General features: G+C 36.9%; 1 protein-coding gene across 2 annotated transcripts in view; it reads right to left on the minus strand.

Moving 5' to 3' along the window:
* Positions 1-25,647, minus strand: part of SRBD1 (S1 RNA binding domain 1) — a 177,188-nt gene that overhangs the window by 21,133 nt on the left and 130,408 nt on the right. For both annotated transcript variants that reach the window (XM_019748647.2, XM_019748648.2), the window contains exons 17-19: positions 5,821-5,927; positions 4,355-4,531; positions 844-1,023 (exon numbers count right to left, since the gene is read on the minus strand). In XM_019748647.2, coding sequence (XP_019604206.2) covers positions 844-1,023; positions 4,355-4,531; positions 5,821-5,927 — 464 coding nt within the window. The remainder of the gene's footprint in view (positions 1-843; positions 1,024-4,354; positions 4,532-5,820; positions 5,928-25,647) is intronic.

Consider the following 25,647-nt stretch of genomic DNA (forward strand, 5'->3'; position numbering starts at 1 on the left):
AATTAGTAATAAAATGTTAGAAGAAAAACAGGTGTCACTTTCTTAATGTTGACAGAATATATTTTACTTCTTTCTTTTTATTTTCTAAGTTCTCTATAATGTGAGTCTATAGTCTATAATTTTAAGCATTTTTAGAAGGAAACCAATTACATTTATCAAAATAATGAAATATCAATGATCTCAAAACATATTTAAAATCTCATTGTAGAGTAAATGAAAGTTAAAATATTCACTATTTTTAAATCCAGTAACTCACTAAACGCCTTAAGCTATTTAATTATGTAGCAAGTCACTGTTTTTAAACTAATTAAAAATTCTGAACTAATCAAATATGGTATTAAAAAAGTTTTTTCTTTTAATGCCTTACATTAAACCTTTCCTTGTACTAAAAAGCCTCCTCCCATATCATTCTATGTTAATGTATGCTCAGTAAAAGTACATCAATTCTTAGATTGTAATAATCAAGCAAAATACTTCCTAAGAAATCTGACAGTTGGCTGTTTACTTTCAAAAGGGCTTTATCTTTAGATAAGCAGGAGCTTTAAGCCAGGTGCTAGTCATTTGTGTCTTGTTCATTTCCAAAACAAACAGAGGCGAGTGCCCTGCAATTTCCATTACACACACTTCACCATTAGTACCAGGGTTTATTGGCTTGAGACTGCTCTAGGAATAATGGTTTCATTCCTCAGTGAAATCAAATAATGTGCCACATAACTCAGCAATGCGGAACTTCTGAAAAATGTTGTCATGTTAAACATGGTCATATTTTTAAAGTCTCCATTATGCCAAAACAAAGGCATTTGCTCTGAGCATGGAGATTTCTTACCTGGGCCTCAGACTTACCTCTTCGCTATGTCATATGATTCCGGATGAATACATGTTTGGTCCAAAGGATTTGGCTTCAGTACAGCAGTCACTGCGGTTTTGCTCTTCTTCTTGCCTTGCTTCTCATTTGTTACCTCAACACCTGCTGGAGCTGTCACAGCAACTCCGTGAATGGGGCCTGCAGATTCATTGTGCTGACTACAGTAACCATTTAAAATAAGGTGAAGTGATGTGGAGTGGAGGGGGATGGGAAGTTGGGTAGGAAAGAAAAGAATCTTTAATTAAAAATGTGCTTATTTGTCTGCCATATGCAAATAGCAACCCAGTAACCCATTTCTGGCCATTCACTTCAAAGAAATTACGACTTATTTGTTTAAACATTGTTAATATGTTTTTTTTGTCACTTAAAGCCTAAAACATTCTTAACTGATTCAGCCTGTATAACTGGCATTCTAGAAGATGATAGAGAAAAATAGAGGGAAATAATTAAACAAGGAGAAAGAAGGAGAAGGGGGAGATGATTTCCCAGAGCTGAAGAAAACCAAGAGTTCTCAAAATAACCTACTGAGTGCAAAATAGGATGAATGGAAAAAGACTCATATCTGAAATATTGTGGGGAAACTTTAGAATATGATTTTACAATTAAGACAGAAAAATAAAACAGATTTATTCAGAAGGAACAAGAATCAGACTGGCATCATATTTCTCTTTGAGAAACAGATGTCAAAACACAGTGGAACAATATCTTAAAAGTTCTGAGACAAAATGATTTTGGACCTAGGATCTATACCTAGCATCCAGGATCTATACCTAGGACCCAGGATCTATACCTAACCAAACTAGCATTCAAATAGGAGGACAAATTAATACCATGTTCAGACATGTAAGGAATAAAGTATAACCCATATAGTATCCCCTCTCTGAAAAGAATTTCTTAAGTATATACTCCAGTAAAAACAATGAATTCAAGACAAATGATAACGTGGGCTACAAGAAACAGTGATAAGTACAGAAACCATAAAAACTTAAGTTAAATAATTTTGCATGAATAATGGAAAAATATATATATAAAAAGGACAGTCTAAAATTAAAGTCCCAGGTCATCTCATCATGGGACATAGAGTTGAAGGGAGCAAGTTAGGAAGAGACCTGCAGTTCTAGTCTTCTCCAGGAGGAGGACAGAGACACCAGAGGTCAGTCTAAATCAATTTTAAAGATAATCATCAGAAGAATAAAAGTAAGATATACAGCATGAAATCACTAAGGGGAGATGAGGATGAGGTGGGAAAACAAGAAGAAAATTTGTTAACTGATAACAACAAACTGAATGAAAGGAAAAGAATTAGCATGATGAAGAGAAAATATATGATAAGATGAAAGATTAATTCCAAACACATCAATAAATACAACACATGTAAATGTACTAATGTAAGATTGAGCAAAACCATGAAACCTGTTTGTTTACAAGTCATATAAAAATTTAAATGCCATTGAAAGTTTGAAAATAAAAAAATGCCAAGCATATTATGAAAAGGCACATATAAAAACATTGCTAGCAAACAAAATAGATTTCAAAGCAAACAACATTCAGTGAGATAGTAATAGTCCATTCTGAATAAAGGTATGATCTATCAAAAAGATGTAACAGTCATGAATCTTCAAGTACTTCATTATCAGTTGAACAAATATAAGGCTTTAAAACAGGGGCGTCCAAACTGCGGCCCATGAGCCATTGTTAATTGGCCCTCAGCAAATTCCAAAAATATGTTTAGTTTACTTAAATAAACCAGGTGAGGCAATACGTACTTCACCTCGAGTGAGTGGCCCGGCTGTTTGTGTATTTTACTGCATATGGCCCTTGGTGAAAAACACTGAAAAAAGTTTGGACACCCCTGCTTTAAAACAACCCAAAGTTCATCAATAGGCACTTATTAAATTATGATCCATCCATAAATTAAAAACTATGCAGACATTATAAAGAATGATGTAAATCTACATGTAATATTTGGAAAAAGATCCAAGATATATTACTGAAACAAATAAAGCAAATTTCAAATAGTTGTATAGCATGAGCCTTTCGGTATGCATTTAAAAATAATAAACACATACATACAGGCTGATATAAATTTATTTTTAGGAAGCAATATATAAGCAACTATTTTGAAGTGAGAAGTTGAGGTGCCCTTTACTTTTCATTTTATTCTTTTTTTATACTGTTTGAATTTTCTGACCAACTGTTCAAAAAACATAAACCAAAAAACATGGGATTATTTTGTCCTCAATTTTTTTTTTTTCATTCTGGCTTCTGGGTTTTGTGGTCTATTTAGGAAGAACTTCCATCACTTCAATGTTCTGCAAACTTTATCCATGTTTTCTTCCGGTACTTTTACAGTTTCACTTTTCCCATTTAAGTCTATGATCCACGTGGAATTTATTTGGGTATAGGGTATGAGGTAGAACTATAGCTTCCTCCACACACACTAAATTCCTTTCTGCTGTCATAATACCACTTAATAGATGATTAATCAATTTCCCCCACTATATGAAACATCACCTTTATCACAAACTAAGTTCCTTCTATGCGTTGGTGGATTTCAGACTCTATTCTATTTCATTTCTACATCAAAAGCAAACTGTTTAATTATTATAGCTTTATAATATAGTCTACTATCCAGTGGGGTGGTTTCCTTTTAATTAGTCTTTTCCAGAATCAAGATTATTTGTCCATGATACCTTTATTATAATTGTATCAAAACAAAAAAATACATATGAAAGACCCAAGTAGTTCTGAAGTAGTAAATACTTAAAAGCTATTCTTTCATGATTATCAAATGCTAAGAAGTTTACCTAATTTCTTTATTTTTGTGCTACCAGGATTACAAAGCAAAAATTTAGCTCTTAATCTATGCAACTCATAATAATGCTTTGGTCAGTTTTCAGTGAGGAGGGAGTGGGGAAGCCCAACTACGCACAGGAAAATCTGTCACTATGAAGTGGTCCTCTTTGTCACCTCACTGTGTACCCGTCCTTCCCACTTGTGATGCTCCAATCACACTCGCCTCAGTTTCGTTTATTGAATACACCAAAGTTGGTCCTACCTTAGGACCTTGAGCACGTACTGTTTGCCTGGAATGCTTTCCTTCCAATCCTTGTGTGGCTGGCTCCTTAACTTCATTCAAAATTCAGCTCGAATAACTTTTCAATGAGTAACTCATGTAAAGCAGTTATACTGCTCCCCTAGACAGTGTCACATCTCTGTTTTAATTTTTGTAACACTTATTACATCCGAAACTATTTATTTTACAAATTTATTGTCTGTCTCACACATTAACATTTAACTCCATGAGAACAGGAAATTTGTTGATTTATTCACTGCTGTATTCTCAGTGCTGAGCAAAGATTAGGCAGTCAACACATATTGAATGAAGGAATGAATAAATAGACACCTAGGATTTATGCCAGTGAGAAGGATGGGTAACAGTAAGAGAAGAGGTTGATAACAGAACCAAAAATGTACTTTAATAGTCACCTGCAAAATGTTCGAATATAGTCCTGATTGATTCTGATGAAGCCAGCACACTGCTGGAAAGACTTTGGACCCAGTCCTTTTACTTTTTTCAGCTGTTCTCGGTTGATGAAGGGCCCATTCTCCTCTCTCCATTCAATAATATTTTTGGCTCGGTTGGCATTGAGTCCGGCAATGTGCCTAAAAAAATAAACAAAATGAGAAATGTGGCAGATATAATAGTTCTGAGTACCGAAAGATCTCATCGGAAAAGACAATGATATAAAACATTTGCATTATAAAAAATTACAATTACATATTGTCATATGTCTCTAAGTTAACTTAAAAAGGGGAATTAAATTAAAAAGACAAAGGGAAAAGAGTTGTCCAAGAGGAGAGAAAGACAACGGAATACAAAATAAGACAAAACCAGTAAAACCATAAAGATCATGGTAAATTGGTTAACATTGGTGCAAGAAAAAGAACTATTCCCCGCAGTATTTCTACACTATTCATATTTCTTATTTCTGAGTCAAGTAATAATTCTGCCTATTCCTGTTTAGCTCACAAGGTGAGTTAGCAGCAGAAGGTACAATAGCTACACTTGAATTGTACTACCCTGTTGTTTTTTTATCGGCCTATTTTCATTCACGTAAAGACTTGAACTATAGAAAAGTACTTATCCATGAATGTCATGGTTAGTATAAAAATAGGAAAATATGTTATCACCAGGTAGTTTGCTTGGTGTTAATTAAAAGATTACTATTTAATAGAACCTTAATTCTATTATAAAATTCCACATAAGGAATTATGAAATGTTTGTAGTTAAGGTAGAAAAACATCACCTTAAAATGTAAGGGACATTTTTTGCTATACCAGTTTCAAAGGAAAAAGGTCCAGATCTTTTCCAAAAGTCCAGAATTTCATGCTGCATTAACAAACTTGTGAAATAAATGCAAGACTATGAACAAAACAGCAGCTCTTCCATAACCCCAGGAAAAAAAGACAGAGTACATAAGATGTGATTACAGTACGATGGAGATTTTGATCTGTGACTTGCAGAATCAAGGTAAAAGTATGGTAACCATACCTGGAACCCTCAGATTTTATCTTTTGGTTACTGCCAACTTTGACAGATATATGCAAGAAACTAAACTGGTGAAAAATATCTACTCTCATGTGGTGGGAAACAGCTCTTTTCCACGTTAACCTTATTTAAATTCTATTAGCGACACTAATGCACTCAATGGTAACCATATGCTCTTCACTTTAGATTTGCAGTGTTAAACGTGATCATGTGAATTGCTACAATTCTTTTCTTAAATGATGTCTTCCCTTCTGACTGATTACCTTTAAGCAATGTATGAACTCATAGATTTTCTCTACTTGACATCTTTATACACGTGTCCCCTTGTTCTAACTGAATTTGCACAGGATGGACAGTCAAACTCCAGATTCTGAGCTTCTCAAGCGCAGACTTCTTGTCTCACCTTAGCAAAACTTCTGAACAGATGTTAATATCCACTCCCACGAAGCTGACACATTCTTCTACAACACTGTCCAGTGTTGCCTTGAGTAAAGTCTGGGACACATCGTGCTGAAAAGACAAAGATCAAATATCACTCAGAAGTGAAGGACGTGAAGTTCTGGACTATTCCATTACTGTGCCTGTATTACTGGCTGAGACACCGCAGAGTAAATTTCATTTCTCTTAAACACACTGTTAGCAGACGTAATTAAGCTGAACTTAAGGAATCTGTGTTTTCTTACTCTCTAAATTACTCATGCCCTTCCCTTATATATAACAGCACCAGTGTTTTTCCTTTTTCCAAAATTCTGCTTAGAGCAGTGGTTCTCAAACTTTAGCTTGCCAGCAAAATCTCCTGCAGAGCTTGTTAAAACACAGGTTGCTGGGCCCCACATCCAGAGTTTTTGATTCAGTAGGTCTGGGGTGTGGCCTGAGAATGTGCATTCTGACAAGTTCCCCGGTAATGCTGCTGCTGCTGGTTCTGGGAGCACACCTGGAGACACACTGGTCTCCATCATTCACTCACTGCCTTGTAGTGTTACCTTCACGTGCATATGTGTTCCCTTAGTTCTTAAGAGAAGAAAGTTTTAATAGGAAGCAGTACACTCAAGTGTGACAGTAAACCAAACTCATGTTTCATCAAATTGAAGACAGTATTGCCTATAAGAAGCACCAGCCCTGTGTGACCACTAAAAAGTACATTGCTAATTCACAATGATACAATGCTTTCTTACTAGATTTTTATTTTTTAAATATAAAAAGAGCTCTTTTAGTCTTATTTAGAAAGCTTCAAAACCATGTATTATGCATACATAAAAAAAGAAAGCATAAGCAATATAAGCTCGTTAAGATATTCCTAAAATTTCCTCAGTATTCAACTCTTGTGACTCACTTCTGTACTCAGTCATTGATGTCCAAGTTTCTCCATGCAATGTTGTCTTTTATATTATTAAGAGCTTTGGTAATGTAGCATTTCTGAAAAGGGAAACATTCTATAGTCTCTGGGATTTTCTTTTAAGCTTTAGATGCTCATTCTGTAAGCTCTGACCACAGTCCTATCTTAAAAGAAAGTATCTACAGAAGAGATTTTGGACAGCAATAAAACTCCTATTCTTACCTCAAAGTTCCTTAAATGTTTTAACGTTCAGTGGTTTATTGACTAAAACAGTGAAGGGTTTGCAGATCAGTCATGTCTCCAGGATTAACAATCAAGTTTACACAGAAAACTACACCATGATTTGCCATCGGGCCAACCGCAACTGTAGGACGCCATTAATTGTGAGACACATCCTGATTCCAGAGATGTTAAAATGCAAGAAAATGTGCACCTTAGAAATGATGAAAGGCAGCATTCGAAAGTAAACCTTTGTTGCTTAATTGAAGCCAGATTACCAAAATGAGTAGTTTATAACATACTTGATACTATTCACAATCCTGAAATTAAAGATTCTCTAGTTGTTTTTCCCAGATATGAAACTGTGGGTCAGCATCCTCCTCTTTTCCAGAAATCCAAGGGAACAAGGATAAGGTTTGATAACTTCAAACCCGTAGGAAGACAATATAGTAAACAGGGTCCCCAGATATTGTGATTACGTTCTTATCACTTAGTAACAGCAGTTTTTGTTCTGAAGACTGAAGGGCACAGGAGTACCTGTGTATTTCAGAGATAACTTAGTTGGTAACTAGCTAGGCAACAGCTTAAATATATAGATGTGACTTTAGAAATCTAATAAGCAAACATAATCATGGAAAAGATTATAAAGAAAAACCTAAAACCTTGCTGAGAATCTGATAACCCTTGAGTCACAGCTTTTAAGAAGGTGGAGTCTTTCCTTTGTCTAAATAGATGAGAAGCAGCAAAATGAAAAGGGGTTTTAAAAAAAAAAGGTGAGGGGAGGAGATGGATGACAATGTAGAGGGAAGGACAATTACAGCAACAAGAAAAACCATCTGAGGAAAGAGATAAAACTTTAATAAAAAGGAAAAACTAAGAGCAATGGTTGAGAGCCATTAGGATCAAGATGAACAACGCCACACACCTCAAAGCACGCGAGACGCCTGGGATCTGAATGAGTAGCAAGCAGTCCCTGTAGCAGACAAGCTTGGTTGCCTATCCTACCTCTAGCCTCCCACCCCCACTTTCCCCTTCCAAACAGAAGCCCAACTGTGTCTGATGCATCCATACATCTCTGTGAGGCCGTGTGCTTTGGGAAAGCTGGCCCCGTATCCAGAAAATGATAATGACTGGTTAAAACCAGTGGTTTGCAAATTGAGGGTTGTGACCAATTAGTGGGTCATAAAGTTAATTTGGTGGCTTGCCACCAGCATAAAAAAATGAAGAAAGAAATAGAATATAGACCACATCAAGCATGGTGTATATATCCTTAACATGGAATGAACAGTGCAATAAATAATGCAGGCAAATGAGACTACCATCTGAAAGGAATACATAAATCAGTCAGAACATGTCTTTTATTCACTGATAACTTCATTTGATTTTCTGATAAATGATGGCCATTCTAACCAATGATTGGTGGAGAGCTTAAAGAGTAACTTTACAGAGCTATGAAGCAAAATATCAAAAAACGTATAAATTTATCATCTATAGGCAAAGTGCTGATTCTTTCAACCAAGTTTAGTTACAAACTTTCAGTATTTTTCAGAATGTTATTGAGTATAACAGTTTTCAAATTATCAGCAACTGAAATATCTTAACTGAGTTAGTATAAGTTGTCCTTGAAGTGAATCAATTTAAACTCTGAAGAAAAAAAATAACGAAGCAAGTCCAACTACTGGATTTGGACCTGTAGACATCGTGTCACGTGATTGGGACTAGCTTGAGGACAAAGCTGACTCCCTGAGCATGGCAGGTGCATACACAGGAAAACTCTAGTTCTTCAGGATACTCTTGAGATCCTGTATTAATCAGTTAGGGACTCAGCCCCCTGCGACCTTCTTGTAATATTTCCTTACTGTTTAATAAAGAATAATAAATCTCCTTATTGTTCAAGCCACTTGGAGTTGGAATCTCTGATGTTTTTCTAACTGAAGCAATCACTTTATACCGGGGCTCAAAGTCTAGCAAAAAGATGACAATAAAAACAACTAACAATAACTACACTACCAAACCCCTTGAGATTTTCCTATTTGTCATAAGGCTTTATGATATTATCTAGTTTAATCTTTACAACAATTGCTCGAAATGTGTATATGATTTCATGTACCATCTTCACATATAAGAGTTTATTCTAAGGAAATATTAAGACATGTGCAAAGGGGTGTGTGTGTACAGTCTAAAAATTTACCGGGGACTGTTACAAATAAATTATGAAACAGCCACAATATGAACTATTATGAAGTCATTAAAAAAAAGCATAAGGTAAAGCAGAACAGATATTTTACCAAAACACTCTGCAAGAAAAAAGGTTGAAGATAACATACTGAGTTGAAAAAGTCTTTAATTCCTTTAGCAGCAGCTCAACTCATGTGAGAAAATTTCTGCAAGGACTGCTGTCATCTATAATCGTGGATTCTGCCTACAATTCTTCCCCAACTTTTTGCTTAGGAAAGTACTAAAGAGTTAACACTGAAGAGTTAACACATTTTTCACGTATGTTTAGGGGAGGGAATACTGAACAAAGTTCTATATTGTCTCCATAATAACGTGTTTGACATTAAAGTAGAGGCATTGATTTTGTCATTCTAAAAACATTTTCTAAGCAACTATTATGTACCAGACACTGTGCTAGTTGTGCTAGGTGTTGAAAGTACAGGAAAAAGCATATGCACTACCTGTCTTCAAGCAGCTCAGTTTACATCTGCTGAAAGCTGAGACGTGATACCTCACCCTACTGACAGTCATAGTGTAAGAGGCATGAGGACCCCAAGACCGACTGTGCTAATTGGCAAGGACTTGAGGCCAGGACAAATGAATTGCGCCATGTTTTAAAAGCTACCTAACTCTGAGTTTTTGGGCAAGTCATTTGGATTGTATAAACAGTCTGTTTTGAATTCAAGGGAATATTGTTTGGGTCATTATATTTTTACGTAAAATTTATGAGATTTTAAAAAAGGAATATAAACAGTCATTTATGCTAGTCAGCTTTTTTGAGGTCAATCCACATTTTTATTGTTACTCTACCACAAACTTCTGAAGAATTGCTGATCCAAACTGCTCTTTTTTTATTTTGTCCCAAAGCACTAAAATTATCTTACAATTATTTTTAAAAAGTCCTTCCAGATGAAACATTGTCTGTGGACTGCAGCAACAAAATTTCACGTTGCATATTCCATTTTAAACTTAAGTTCATTCCCAAGTGGTTTTCTGATGTAATATTCGTGAGTATTTTCTTGAGCAATTATCACTTACTGGTGTCCCTCCCTGTCTCTTACTATCGCCAAGATACAACATGCGGTTAGAAACTCAAGATGCAAAAAAGCTTTACAGGGAAAGCCAATTTCAAATAAAGCAAGTTTATGTCCTCATCTTGCATCTACTTTTCCTTGACTGACATGGGACAGTTTAAGAGTCATCCAGGAGAGTGTGTGTGCAATGACTCATGACAGACAGAATGACAGAAGAACGGAAACCATTTGGGAAAACAGAACATGTGTGCTTACGGGTAGCTCTTCCTCCAATTCTCCAAATCCAGTGTACGAGAAGTCTTTATCTGTTCCCTTTAAAGACTAAGACAACGTTCAACACCATAGAAGCATCATACTTCACTTTTTAAAAACTTTTGTGTTCTAGCTCTACTGGATCATAGATATTTACATGTAATGGGACAAATACTCTTGAAAAAAATTCTAAATATTTCTTCATAAGCACATTCTTTTAAAAACAAATATTTTTAACACTAGCAGATTATTTTTATTTTTTAAATGAATAAACTACACAATGAACAACTCATTGTACCTGTGGGGCTCTGGGATTAACATGGCAAAAGGCATTAGACCTTCAGCATTGGAGGGATTTTTCCAGATCTGGAGACATAAAGTATGGCCAGTGGTTATAAGAGGGAAAAAAACAACACACGAAGAGATTCCCCTGTAAATTCTCCTCCTCGAATAAAGCATATGGAAGGGATGCTGAAGACTTCTTTATTGCTAATTCAGTATTTAAGCACGTAGTTTGCATTAACTTATGCTATTTAACTGAAATCATATTTATTTAAGCCAACACGATGGAAAGATCCCCGGGACAATGACTGTCCTTGATTCTGCACCAGCCAAATGCAAACTAATTTTATTTGAATTCAAGGAAATATTGAACCTTTCACCCTGATTCCAGGGTTAGAGCAGCCCTACTCCTCAGGCATGGATGTTCGGGGCGGGGGGGTGTCTTCTGAATGCCTACAGCTGTTCACTGAGGTCTCCCCTCTGGGTGGCCAGAACTCTTCTGCTCACGGGACACTGTATAACCTCTGGGATCTCCATCAGATCACCAGCTCCAGCAGCTTTTCTGTGCTAGGCTTCATGAAGTCTTGGCCTGCATATGTGCACCTTAACATGTGATCAAAGACAGTTTTGAAAGAAATAAATAAGAATTCTCCTTTTAGCTATGATGGAGTAATTGGCACCAGAGTACTTTTCTCACCACAAACAACTATAAAACTAGGCAAAATATCTTTGGCAACTAATTTTAGATGTTAGACAACAGGCAGTGCAGGGCTATGACTCCAGAGAGGGGAACTACATAAGGTGAACCCCGTAATTGCCCACAATCTCTGTCTGAGGACACTTTATAGACTGAGGCACAGGGAGGTGGCACAAGCAGAGCACGGCAGTCTTACTGAGCTGGGGAAGTCGAAGCTGGAGTTCAGGACTGCTGAAATGACTGGAATTTTAAGAGTAGGATACCAGAGAGAAGGGAGCTTTGAAGAGAACTCTAGAAATTTGTATGAAACCGTTTAAGGATTTAGCTAAATACTAAGCTGCATATATTCATGGCACTAGAACAAGACTCCACATGACCAGGCAGACAACAGCTGCCTGGAAGTTTTGGACTACACAGAGACTCCTGAAATTGCACCGAGCTGGAAGACATGGGGTGGTCTACCACAGTGGGGAGACCTCAATGAACACCCAGATACCCCGTCAGTACTCCAGAAAGGCCAGACCTTAGAAGTGGGGCTATTCTAGTCCTAGAATAAGGGCTACTTTATACCCATCCTAACACAGTTTATAAAACAATCCTTATTCAGATGGATTCACTGGTGTAGTCTATCAAACACTTAAGTAAGAAATTATGCCAATTCTATACAATCTCTTCCAGAAGACAGAAGCAGCTTCATTCGTAATAGACAAAATTTAGAAGCAACCAAGATATTATTCAGTAGGTGAGTGGTACATCCATGAAAGAAATTATTATTCTGGCTAAAAAGAAATGTGCTATCAAGCCATGAAAAGATATGGAGAAACCTTAAATGTATATTATAACACCACGTGAAAGTAGTCAACCTAAATAGGCTGCATACTGTAGGATTCCAACTCTATCATGTTCTGGAAAAGGCAAAACTATGTAGACAATAAAAAGATCAGTGTTTGCCAGGGGTTAGAGAAGAAGGAAAGAGAAATCACAGTACAGGGAGTTTTTAGGTAGTAAAACTGTTCTGCTGATACTCTAATGGTAGACACATGCCATCATGCATTTGTCAAAACCCACAGCATGCACAACACCGAGGGTGAACCTTAATATAAACTATGGACTTTGGATAATGATGTGTCAGTGTAGGTTCACTGACTGGAATAAATGACCACTCTGAGGTGGGAGCTAACAGTAAGGAAGATTGTACATACGTGGGGGGAGAGGGATACGGAGCTCTCTTTCTACTCGATATTATTATGAACCTAAAACTGTTCTAGAAACAAAGTTAAAAAAAAGTTTAAAGTGTATTTAAAAAACAATAACAATCATAACAAGATTCAGTCTGACAGTAAATTAAATGATAGTCAGAACAGAATCCAACACTCTTTAAAAGAAGACAACAGGGGTGGCTGGTTAGCTCAGTTGGTTAGAGCGTGGTGCTAATAATACCAAGGTTGCTGGTTCGATCCCCATGGGCCACTGTGAGCTGTGCCCTTCTTGAGAAAAAAAAGTATATATATAAATAAATAAAATAAAAGAAGACAACAAAAGTTGCGCTCTCAATAACCTAACACCCACAGTGTACACCACACAATAAAAAATAACCAGAAACATAAAAAAGCATGCAAATCTGACCCAAAACAGAGTGGTGGCTGAGAATAGTCAATAGAAACCAACTATAGATAACCCAGACATTGAAAATAGCTGATAAGAAATTTAAAGCAGCTCCAACACTGAAAGGAAAATATGGTCATAAATAAATAGATGGGAAATAGCAGAGAAATGGAAAATACAATGTTTTTTTAAAGGGGAATTCCATACCTCAGAATTTAGTATCTAACATGAAAATTTTACTGGACAGGTTTAATAGCAGATGGGAAATGAGCAGAAGAAAGGGTGGGTGAACATGAAGAGAGATCGACAGGAATTATCCTATCTAACAAATAGAGATAAAACAGAGGGGAAAAAAATCAGAGCCTTAGTGACCTGCGGGATAATACTGAAATATCTAAATATGTGTAACTGGAGAAGGGAGAACAAGGTAGATAAATATTCAAAGAAGTAATGAACAAAATTTTCCAAATATTTAAAAAAATATAATGTGCAGGCACAAGAAGCTCAATGAAGTCCAAGGACAAATACAAAGAAAACCACACTTAGGAATATTATTACAGTCAAACTGTTGTAATAAAAAGACAAAGAGAAAATTGTGAAAGTAGCAGAAAGGACACATTACGTATGGGAGAACAATGCTATGGAAAAATGGCTAATTCTTATCAGAAACAACACAGACAAGGAGGCAATGAAATGACATCTTTAAAGTGCTGCATTGGGCCGGCCAGGTGGCTCAGGCGGTTAGAGCTCCGTGCTCCTAACTCCGAAGGCTGCCTGTTCGATTCCCACATGGGCCAGTGGGCTCTCAACCACAAGGTTGCCAGTTCAATTCCTCGACTCCCACAAGGGATGGTGGGCAGTGCCCCCTGCAACTGAGATTGAACACGGCACCTTGAGCTGAGCTGCCTCCCGGATGGCTCAGTTGGTTGGAGCGCGGGCTCTCAACCACAAGGTTGCCGGTTCGACTCCCGCAAGGGATAGCGGGCTGCAACTAGCAACAGCAACTGGACCTGGAGTTGAGCTGCGCCCTCCACAACTAAGACTGAAAGGACAACAACTTGAAGCTGAACGGCACCCTCCACAACTAAGATTGAAAGGACAACAACTTGACTTGGAAAAAAAGTCCTGGAAGTACACACTGTTCCCCCAATAAAGTCCTGTTCCCCTTCCCCCAATAAAATCTTAAAAAAAAAAAAAAGAAACAGTGCTGCATTAAAAAGCAAAAATAAAATAGAAACTTAAAAATATCTGTCAATCTAAAATTTTGTATCTTTCAAAGGTGAAGAAAAATAAAGGTATTTTCAGGTAAATGAGAACTCACCACCAGCAGACCTATACTACAAAAAAATTTAGGTAAAGGGAATTCTTCAGGCTAAAGAAAATTGACACCAGATGGTAAGTATGTAGATAAATATAAAATCGTGTAAGTGTATGTGTATATGTGTGTGTTCTAATTTTACTTAAAAGACACAACCATTTAAAGCAAAAATTATAGCACTGTACTTTGGGATTTATATCTACAAAAACAATCACACAAAGAATGGAAGGTTGTGAGATGGTATAATATTAATTCTAAGTAGACTGAAAGATAAAATATAAATTGCAATTTCTAGAGTGATCACTTAAAAAAATGCAAAGAAGTACAGGTAAAAAATCAATAGAAAAAATAAAATGGAAAGAGCAAAACTGTGGACCTTAATTCAACCATATTAATACACTAAATGTTAATGAAATAAATGCTTTCATTAAAAGGCAAAGATTGGGGTGTGGCCAGTCAGCTTGGCTGGTTAGAGCATGGTGCGAATAACACCAAGGTTGCCTGTTCAATCCCTGCAAGGGCCACTGTGAGCTACGCTCTCCAAAAAAAAAGAAAAAAAAAGGAAAAAGGCAAAGATTATCAATCTAGATATTACTATATGCTATCCACAAGAGACACATAGTAAATATAAAAAAAACAAACAGATTGGAAGTAACAGGATGGAAAAAGATATACCATGCAAACATTAAGACTAAAAGACTAGAGGGGCTATATTAATATCACACAAGACTTCAACACAAGGAGTAATACCAAAGAAAATGTGTGATACCTAATTACAGAGCTTCAAACACTTGTGTAATTCAACTACTAAGTGTTTACCTATGGGAAAAGTTTATAATATGCCCTCCCAAACTGTGTGTAAGCATATTTATAGCAGTTTTATTCATTAAAAGTAAAAAACTAGAAACACACCAGGTATATCAACAGGAGAATGGATTAAAAAAAAAAGTGCTTTGTTCATATAATGGAATGCTCCTCTGCAACAAAAAAGGACTGATATATGCAAAAACATGCATGAAGCTCACAGACATTCAGCTGAAGAACATGGGCGCAATATACACTGGGGGGAAGAATATACATTGTATTGTTTCATTATGTACATTTCCAGAACAGACAAAACTCATGTGTGACGAAAAAATTGGAATGGTGCTCTCTGTGTGGGAAGGGGCAGGAGTGAACCTCCTGAGATGATTGAACTGTTCCACATCTTCACAGATGTGGGTTATGCATTTGTCAAAACTCACTGCACTGCATCACTACCGTTTTCTGTCTGCAGATTACACCTAAAAACCTGTAAATAAACAAAAGTCCAATGTAAGTTACTGAACTGTTAAGCCAGATAATCGTTTTAGGAGGGAAGAGTGATGCTCCGAACTACAGATCTCTCTTTGCAGTCACAGCTCACAAGCAGGTGGCGGGGGTACAGGATATAGACCACTCCTGGTGTTTGTTCTTTGGAACCTGACTGGAGATGTCCTCCTCACATTTCTCACCTCCCGAACCTAAAAGGTCATTCTTTTCTAAATGCAGTGATTTTTCAAGGCCAGAATCGTTTTCAGCATAGCTTCAGTAGGTCACGCGGGAACTTAGTAAATGAAAGAGAGTATGCAGTTAAGACGGCACAAACTTGCTAGTTGGCTGCTTATTTGGTTCTCATTCCATAATTATTAATATAAGATACTGATCCTCCCTTTAAAAAGTTTCCCATGATCATTAAAACTTAAACAAAACGTATAACTTCTTTATGAATCATGAGGCTAAAAAATGAGTCTTTTCATATGCTATCACAAGAGCCCAGTGTTTAAATTTTAATCTAGTCTGGCCTCATTCTGTCTTCTAGTAGGTGCTCTTATGTCCCCTAGTGGATACAGGTCGATATGGTGGAAGAAAGATAGGGGCAATGCTGGTTTAGTAAAAGGTCCATAAAATCGTAAATGCCTGCCTTGCTCATATACTTTTCTAAACTAATGTTTCACACCATCTAATTTACCACAAATAGAGACAAACATTAAGGCATCTGAACTGGACCACACCTCTCTGCCCCATGTGTGGTCACATATAGGGCCTAGGCTAAAACATAATCCCGACTAACGACATACATGAATAAATGCATACCAATTAGCTAGATATTTTGACCTGACATAATACAAAAGAGTCAACATTTCCACTGTAAATCTCTATTTTTAGAGATTTATAGCTTAGTCATAAAAGTGGACTTTAGAAAAATTTAGTGTGTAAAGATTTAGCCACAAGACAGACATTTCACTTCTAATAAATTAAAACTGTGTAGAAAATCTGATCTGAAACTATTCTGTGTATGTACGTGTGTGTGTGTGTGTGTGTGTGTGTGTGTGTGAGAGAGAGAGAGAGAGAGAGAGAGAGAGAGAGAGAGAGAGAGAGTTCCCTGTGTACAGAAATTCTGACAGTCTAGTGTTTAAATTGTTTGAGGGGCAGGGGCAGGGACAAAAGGGGGTGCTAATGCACAGTAATAAATTTTTTTCTCCCCAGACTGTAGAAAATAGGTTCCTTGTTAATATTTCCAGTAGCAAGTTATAAAGATCCATCTTTTCTCCTCAAACTCACATACATATACTCATATGTGGTCACACATGCAGCCACATATGCATTGGCTTCTAGTCCATTAATATTATACAGTAAATTTTCCCCAATTAGAACTGAGGCACAGGATCCACATTACTGTGTTTCTGCAGATCTGGAGCTTTAATATGGAAAGCAAGGTTCCCTTTTGTTTGCATGTTGCATGTCTCCACATGACTATGGCAACAGAGAGTCCAGGAGCTCCACAGGATATGAAATAATCACTCCACACCTAGCCTCCTACACCGGTGGGAGTGAAGACGGGGCTCGGAAACTCTCACCCCCACACTCTCATCCCCATTTCCTATTTTGTTTTTATCCATAGTACTTGCTATCATCTGCTGCACACAGGTATGTGTGTATGTAAGAAGAAGGTCAGGCTGGCAAGAATGAATAAAGAAGTAAAACATCCAAAATGGACTTTGGAGTTCAGGGAAGAGATCGCCGTGAAGCATTCTAAGTATGAACCATCCAGTGTGCAAATAGGAGAAACAAAATAAACATTTAAAACCTTCAGAGAGCATCCAGCAGCGTCAAGGTACAGAAGTGGAAATGTGTATCTTATAAGCAGCTACATAAATGAAAAACTGAACATAATTCTTTTGCAGATGTTATATGCAAATAATTCTGAAATTGGTCTAAAACAGGGAGATGATAACTGCCTACTTGTTTTATAAGGAGTGTTGCCTTCAGAATCCTTTTAATGTACGTCTAGTAATATTCACTGAATGAGGTGCTTAATCTTTATTGACAGGTACTCCATAAGTAAATGTCTGTGACAGGGCTGAATTTTCAAGTGATAATTTATAATTTAGTGCAGTTGTTATTACCACAAAGGGGAAAAATACAGTGTCACAGAGTAGCTATACTCAGCTGTCAAATTTCTCAAAATCCCAGTACAAGAAAATCCACTTTACAGTAATAGCAACAGAAAATAATTATATTGGGTGCCAATAGGTGTCTGGAATTTTATAATGCTAACTTAATTCATCCTCACAACCCTGTGGTTGCTGTTATTGTTATATTATCTCCATTTACAGAAGAGGAAACTGAGGCACACAGAGGTTAAGGAGGTTGTCCAAGGTCATACTGCCAGGGTATAGCTGAATGCAGAAGTTCTATCTCTGAAGCCCAAGCTTTTAAACACTATGCCCCCCTGTTTCTCATAAGTAAAGTAGTATCACTTGATCTAGCAATGCAAATTCCAGCTCTCTTGCTTGGACTGCAAAGAAAAACCATTGACTTTACCTATTTTTTTTTTTTAAGGGAAAGTTTTATAAAATCAGGAACACATTTTTTGTTTAAAAGATAATATTTCTATTCATTCATAAGGCTTACCATGACTAAAAATGTTCTGACAAAATAGATATGATTTTTAAATTTTGTATCATATTGTTCTTATTACAAATATTATATAAATGGTAACAGTGACTCTGCAATAACCAAAAGCAAACAAACAAAAAACCAAAACAAATGAACAAGGTAAGAGATTTCTGAAAAAACTACACAGCAACTTGCTTTGACAAGGCACTAGTCTTTTCTATTATGAAACTATAATTTACTTTCTCCTGTTCCTTTCCTCTCTAATTTTTATATCCTTCTGTCACTAAGAAAGATCAATTGCAGCATTTTATTCGACACACTGAAAATAATTATGATTTACCACCTAATCAGCTCAGCTACAAATGACAGATGCATTTCTTTCTTAAAGGAAACATGACTGCTTTGGAACTCTTCCATTTCTGGTGGTTTCTTCCCAGTGGTAGAACAAGTATGGAGGATGGGACATAGTACCCACATGTCAGAATCAGAGGAAAGGGACTACGTCCTTCCATTGGCAGTTCTCCCGCTTCCTCCTTCTGGGTAACAATATCAGTGCTGATGAATATCTAATTTTGATTTTAAATAACTGCATTTTTAAACATGTAAAAAGAAAAGATTTTATGATTACCTCTTCCCTTTTGTTGGTAAACAGTACAGGAGAAAAAAATGATGTCCAAAGGTCTTCTATTGAAATATCAAAATTTTAGGACCGAAAAGGCCTTCAAGAGACCATATATATACATATATATATACATATATATATGTATATGTATATACATACATATATATATATGTATATATACGTATGTATATATTATAACCCTTCAATTCACAGATGAGAAAATCTAAATACAGAGAAACTGGATAGAGTGATTAAAGTTAGGATAGTCTTTGTGTTGTTGTATCTTCCACCATGAATAAAAAATACAACTTAAGTTTCCACAGTTTGGTCTTTCTATAGCCACATTTCAAAAGAAAACAAATTTCCCTTATCCAGCAAATACCTGAGGACACAAAAGAAGGTCAAGTTGAAATTTACTAACTGAAATACATCATGATGAATTACAAGGGTTTCCAAACATCAGTTCATGGCAAAGTTTTCAGCGGTCAAGACCAAAATGAGAAAAAGCACAATGTGAAAGTTTTTCAATAAGATAAATATAATCAATTTAATCAAATGTCCTTTACTATATAATTATGACATTCTTACTATTTTGACGCTAAAATAGTTCTTTCCCTTTTCCTTGTGTGAGAAGGAAAAAATTCGGAACTATGTCAGTTCTCCATAACCCTACTACACCAGTTATCTACTGTAGTGAAACAAATTACTCCCAAACCTAGCAGCATCAAACATTTACTATCTCACAGGACTACTGAGGGTCAGGAATCCAGGAGCAGCTTAGCTGGGTGACTCTGGTTGTCAGGAGTGGCTCTCATGAGTTTGCAGTCAAGATGTTGGCGGGGGCTGAAATCACCCGAAGACCTGAGTGGATTGAAGGATCCGTTTCCAGGATGGTTCTCATGTCATTGTTGGCAGAAGGCCTGAGTTCCTCATATGCTGTTGGCCAGAGGCCTCAGCTCTCTCCATATGGGTCTTTCCTAGGGCTGCTCATGCCATGAAAGTTGGCTTACACCATAGGGAGTGACCCAGCATCCAAGACAGAATCACAACGTATTTTATAACTTAATCTCACGAGTGATACACCATGACTTCTTCCATATTCTACTGGTTACAAAGGCCTGTACAGTGTGGGAAGGGACTATACCAGAGTGTTAATACTCAGAGGCAGGGATAATTGAGGACCATCTTGGATACTAGCTACCAGGACCACACATTTTCTTTTAAAATTATTTTACTAGTCCACGAAATCAAGTCTGAAAACTGTTGTAGCAGAAAAGACATAGAAGTTAGAATAACACTGCTCTAGTTATAACTAAAACACTAACCACTGGTAGAGGGTCACTTAATTTTCTAGGCGTTTCTTTAGAAAATAAGGGGCTGGGTTTAATAGTCTCTCAAATACCTTTCACTGCTAACATACTACAATCTACACTAGGAACGATAATGATGATGATATTGACAAGTGCATCAAAAAGAATAATACACCTGGAAAAAATTTAACCAAGGTGAAAGACCTATACTTTGAAAGCTGTAAGATACTGATGAAAGAAATTGAAGACAATACAAATAAATGGAAGTGCAGACCGTGCTCATGGATTAGAAGAATTAATATTGTTAAAATATCCAAACTACAGATTTCAATGTAATTTGTATCAAAATACCAATGGCATTTTTCGCAGAACTAGATAAAATAATCCTAAAATTTATATGGAACCACAAAAGACCCCAAAAGCCAAAGTAACCTTGAGGAAGAAGAACAAAGTTGGAGGTATCATATTCCCTGATTTCAAACTATACTAGCACAAAAACAGACTCATAGATGAATGGAACAGAATAGAGAGCCCACAAATAAACCCACAGTTATAATGGTCAATTAATATACAACAAAGGAGATGAGAATATACAATGGGGAAAAGACAGTCTCTTCAATACATGGTATTGGGATAACTAGGCAGATAAATGCAAAAACAAAACAGACAAACAAACAAACAAAAACCACCCCACAAAAAAAAACAAAAAACAAAAAACCTGGACCACTTTCTTTTACCATATACAAAAATGAATTCAAAATGGGTTTAAGACTTAAATATATGACCTGAAACCATACAACTCCTGGAAGAAAACATTGGCAGCAAACTCTTCAACCTCAGTCTCTGATTTTTTTGGGGGGTATGTTTCCTTGAGCAAGAACAATCAAAACAAAAAATAAACAAATGGGACTACATCAAACTAAAAAGCTTTTGCCTAGCGAAGGAAACCATAGACAAAATGAAAAGATAATCTGAATGGGAAAAGATATTTGCAAATGATGTATCCGATAAGGGGTTAATATTCAAAATATATAAAGAACTCGACAACTGAACACCAAAGAAAAACAATCTGATTAAGAAATGGGCAGAGGACTTGAATAAACATTTCTACAAAGACATACAGATGGCCAACAGACACATGAAAAGATGCTCAACATCACTAATCATCAGGGAAATGCAAATCAAAACCACAATGAAGTATTGCTTCACACCTGTTAGAATGGCTATTACAAAAAAATTAACAAATAAGCATTGGTGAGGATGTAGAGAAAAGGGAACCCTCATACACTGTTGGCGGAATTTTAAATTGGTGCAGCCAACAAGAAAAACAATATGGAGGTTCCTCAAAATTAAAAATAGAACTACCTTATGACCCAGCAATTCCACACCTGGGTATTTATCTGAAGTAAACAAAAAACCAGTTGAAAAGATATAAGCACCCTTATGCTAATTATAGCATTGTTTGCAATAGCCAGGATATGAAAGCAACCTAGATGCTCATTATAATTGAATGAATAAAGAAAATGTGGTACACACACACACACTCACACAGTGGAATATTACTCAGCCATAAAAAGGGATGAAATCTTGCTATTTGTGACAACATGAATGGACCTAGAAGGTATTATGCTAAGTGAAATGAGTCAGACAGAGAAAGACAAATACTGTATGATTTGACTCACACATGGACAAAACAGAAACAGACTTATTTGTACAGAGAACAAACTGATGGTTACCAGAGGGAGGTGTGTGGGGGGAAGGGTGAAAAAGGTGAAGGCAATTAAGACATACATACTTCCAGTTATACAGTAAGTCACAGGGATGGAAGGTACAGCATAGAGAATACAGTCAGTATCATAATAACTTCGTATGGCGACAGATATCACAGCAATCACTTTGTAAGGTATATAAATGCAGAATCACTATGTTGTACACCTGAAACTAATACAATATTGTATGTCAACGATACTTTAATAAAAATAATATTAAATAAACTTAAATTTAAAAAGGAAAGAATGATGCAAAATTTCTCAAAAACCTTGCAAAATAACACTGTCAATTTTGCTCTCCATTTTAGGAACTCAAGGCAAGACAAAAGTCATCTTGGGAATAGTAGACAAAGTTTCCATTGCTTTTTACTGATAATAGTAGAAAAAGCATTTAAGGTTTCAGGCATTCAAGAGTGACAATCGTCTTTCAGACAGCTGGAAAGGACTTCAGAAAAACATTTGTTGGAATAAATGGAATGTGCCTTGGCTTCTGTGGTCAAAATTTCTGGGACTCAGCTGAAACAAGATTCTGGCTTAAGACTTATATGGTTTTCATCACCCTATAAACATTAACATTATTGATGCAGATCTGTCGCTTGAAATATTTTACCCATATCCTCTACTGCAAGGAATTTTCTTTTTACCCATTCATCTCTAGTGACAAATTTGTGGCACTTACAAATTTAAAAGGCTGTCAAAATCTAATAATGAAATCTTGGGGGGAGTCGTGTGGGGGCACAGATCAGAAAGAACCAAAATTAATTTCAGAGGATTTACTACATAGGTTAGGGGTCACAATGAGGTGAGTTTCTCTCCACATTGTGAAATCTACAGAAGCCGTACCTTCCCAGAAGTCAAGAAAAAGTAGAAAAGGCATTAGTGCTGGTCAAGCAATGGAATGAAGTTAGAAACACATTACAGAAACCAATGCATACACAGCATAGAAAACCACATGTTGTCCGTAACTTAAACCCATGCCAGGGCCCATACTTCTTTTATTAATGGGTATTACTAAAAGTCAGACATACTTTTTAACTCTTGATAACTCACCTAGGAAACTTTTCCATCTTAACAGGGACTGAATTTAAACTTTTGAGTTCTACAATGGTTTTGCCAGAAAAGCGTAACAAAATGGAAAGATAGTTTAAAAAGCAAAAAAGGCCAGAGTCTTTTCCCTTGCCCAAGCCTCCATGATGTACCTGCTACTAGAATGTTCAATGGCTGGGAGCACATTTTTCTCCAGGTCTTAGTATTAGGTGTCCTGAGGAAGGAAAGTCAGAAGAAAGAAGTCGCAAGTTGGCACATTCATGTGGGAGACACAGCTGAGGAGGGAGCTCACGAATCACGCAGAACCTCTAGGGAGGCTCCAGCCTGGGGTATGTCAGAGACCACACTGGACAAGACGCGAGTCGGCCCTCAGCACAGCGTGCCATGAAAATAGCCTAGTGCTTAGGACCGTCCTGAGTGGAAGCGGAGGTGGTGAATCAGGTCACTCCCTCCTAACGTTCCCCAAAGCTGGAGCTGCAAGTCCTGAGACTGCAGTCCTCTTTGTCACGGCAGGCATGGGTTGGTGGTCCCCCAACCACACATGCTGAGACAGCACAACAGGAGGGGAGACAAAAAGGTGCGCCACACCCCCCGAGAGTGAATCTTTCCAGTTCCTACTTACTCCAGGGAAGGGGCTGATCCTTCCTTCATCTTTAAGCCTAAACTCTCATGGCCTAAGGATTGGAAATTTTTTCCTCAAGTGAGATCTGGCCCTTTGAAATTCTTGTGTACAGTGCCTGAGTGCAAAAGGCTAGGAGGCAACAGATGCTGTTCAAAGGGCCTGGTGAGCTTGGGGGTTAGGTCATTGAGGCTTGTCTGTTACACACCCCTATTTTTGTTTCCTAGGGCTGCTGTAATAAATTACCACAAATTGGGTAGCTTAAAACAACAGAAATTTATTCTCTCACAGTGGTGGATGGAGCCTTTTGGACTTCTGGTCCAAAATTAAGATGCCTGGAGGCACTGAGGGAGGATCTGTTCCACGTCTGGTGCTGCCGGCTGTCCTTGGCTTGCAGCTACACCACTCCAATCTCTAGTCTTCACATGGTGCTCTTTCTGTTAGTTTTCTCTTCTTAAAGGACACGCGTCATTGGATTAGGGCCCACCCTCATCCAGGATGACCTCATCTTAACTAATTATATCTACAAAGACCTTTTTTCCAAATAAGACCACATTCTGAGGTTCTGTGTAGACATGAATTTTTTTGGGGGGGCGGGGGGACACTCCTCAACCCAGTAAACCTCCAAACTCACCATGAGCAGCATCTAAAATATTTATTCCACCTTCCCTCACCAAAGGAGAAAAGCACTGCAGGGTTCTTCACTAAGGAAACTGCAAAGGCCCAGGGAAGAAGTCTTCTGAAATGTGGCATGTACATATTCCTGTTTAAGAACAGCCAGCTTTCCTCAACAGAACACAATAAGCCAAAGCCTGCTAATGAAACAAACTCTGCCTGCTTATAGCAAACCTCCATTCAACTCTGCTATGGCCAATTCTTAAATAGGAAGCGATCACCAAGGCTTTTGTAAGAAACTGAGAAAGTCTTCATCCTAAGAAATAATCAAGATAACAAATAGAAAAACAAAACAAAACAAACAAAGGAGAAGCAGAGATAGAGGGAAAATCCCCCTGGTTTCTACTCTTAGGAAAATTAAAGAAAATGTAGCTAAAAATATGAAAGGAAAAAAAAAAAAAAAGAACATTAATACCATTAAAAAGGAATCAGAGATCAAGAGAGCATTTTTTTAGAAATTAAAAATGATTACAAAATGAAATATCAAAATAAAATGATAAGAAGATCAAGTTGAGGGCTTCCCCAGAGCAACAATGGAGACAAAAAATCAAGATCTGAAAATTTCAGAAAGAGTCCCATATCTACCCCAGGGGAGTTAGAGGCAACACAGGACAGGAAATCAAATACACAGTACAAGATATTTTTCCAGAGCCGAAGGACATCTTCAGATTATAAAGGTACAAGAACCATTCAGCCCTACGAATGGAAAAAGACAAACACCTAAAATTTCCAGAGATGTGAAAAACAGGTCACTCTCAAAGGAATGAGAATCAGATCAGTGCCAATACCACTGGATGGCACAAGACAATAGAATAGATGCAATAAAATCTTTGAAGAAAAATGATTTTCAACCTAAAATTTTACACCCAGTGAAACTATTATTCGAGTGTGAGAGTAAAATACCTCTTCAACACACATCATGAATTCAGGACATTTACCCCTTATACACCTCCAAACAATTATCCATCAGTAGTGGGATTTTACTCATTGCTTTTTCTCCTTTTCAAACTTTCCATGCACTACTAGTGTAAATAAAGGTTTTGTATTTGTTTAAGGAACACCCTTTTCCGTGAAGAGTTTAAAGCAGTCATTACTTCTGTGATTTTTTTTTTCCTTTTCCCATCACTTGTAAATTATTTTTAAATGGCACATCACATTTCCCAAATGGGATTCAGATATAAGAGTTAAGTGGCTTATGTCTTGTGAGACTATTACATGTTTGAGATAACAAGCATTAAGTTTACACAGCTATGAAGGTTATATATCAAAGTATTTACCACCTAGCCTTGTTTTTATACTTAGATAAT

This window comes from Rhinolophus sinicus, linkage group LG05 (genome assembly GCF_036562045.2).
Source record: "Rhinolophus sinicus isolate RSC01 linkage group LG05, ASM3656204v1, whole genome shotgun sequence".
Lineage (NCBI taxonomy): Eukaryota > Metazoa > Chordata > Mammalia > Chiroptera > Rhinolophidae > Rhinolophus > Rhinolophus sinicus.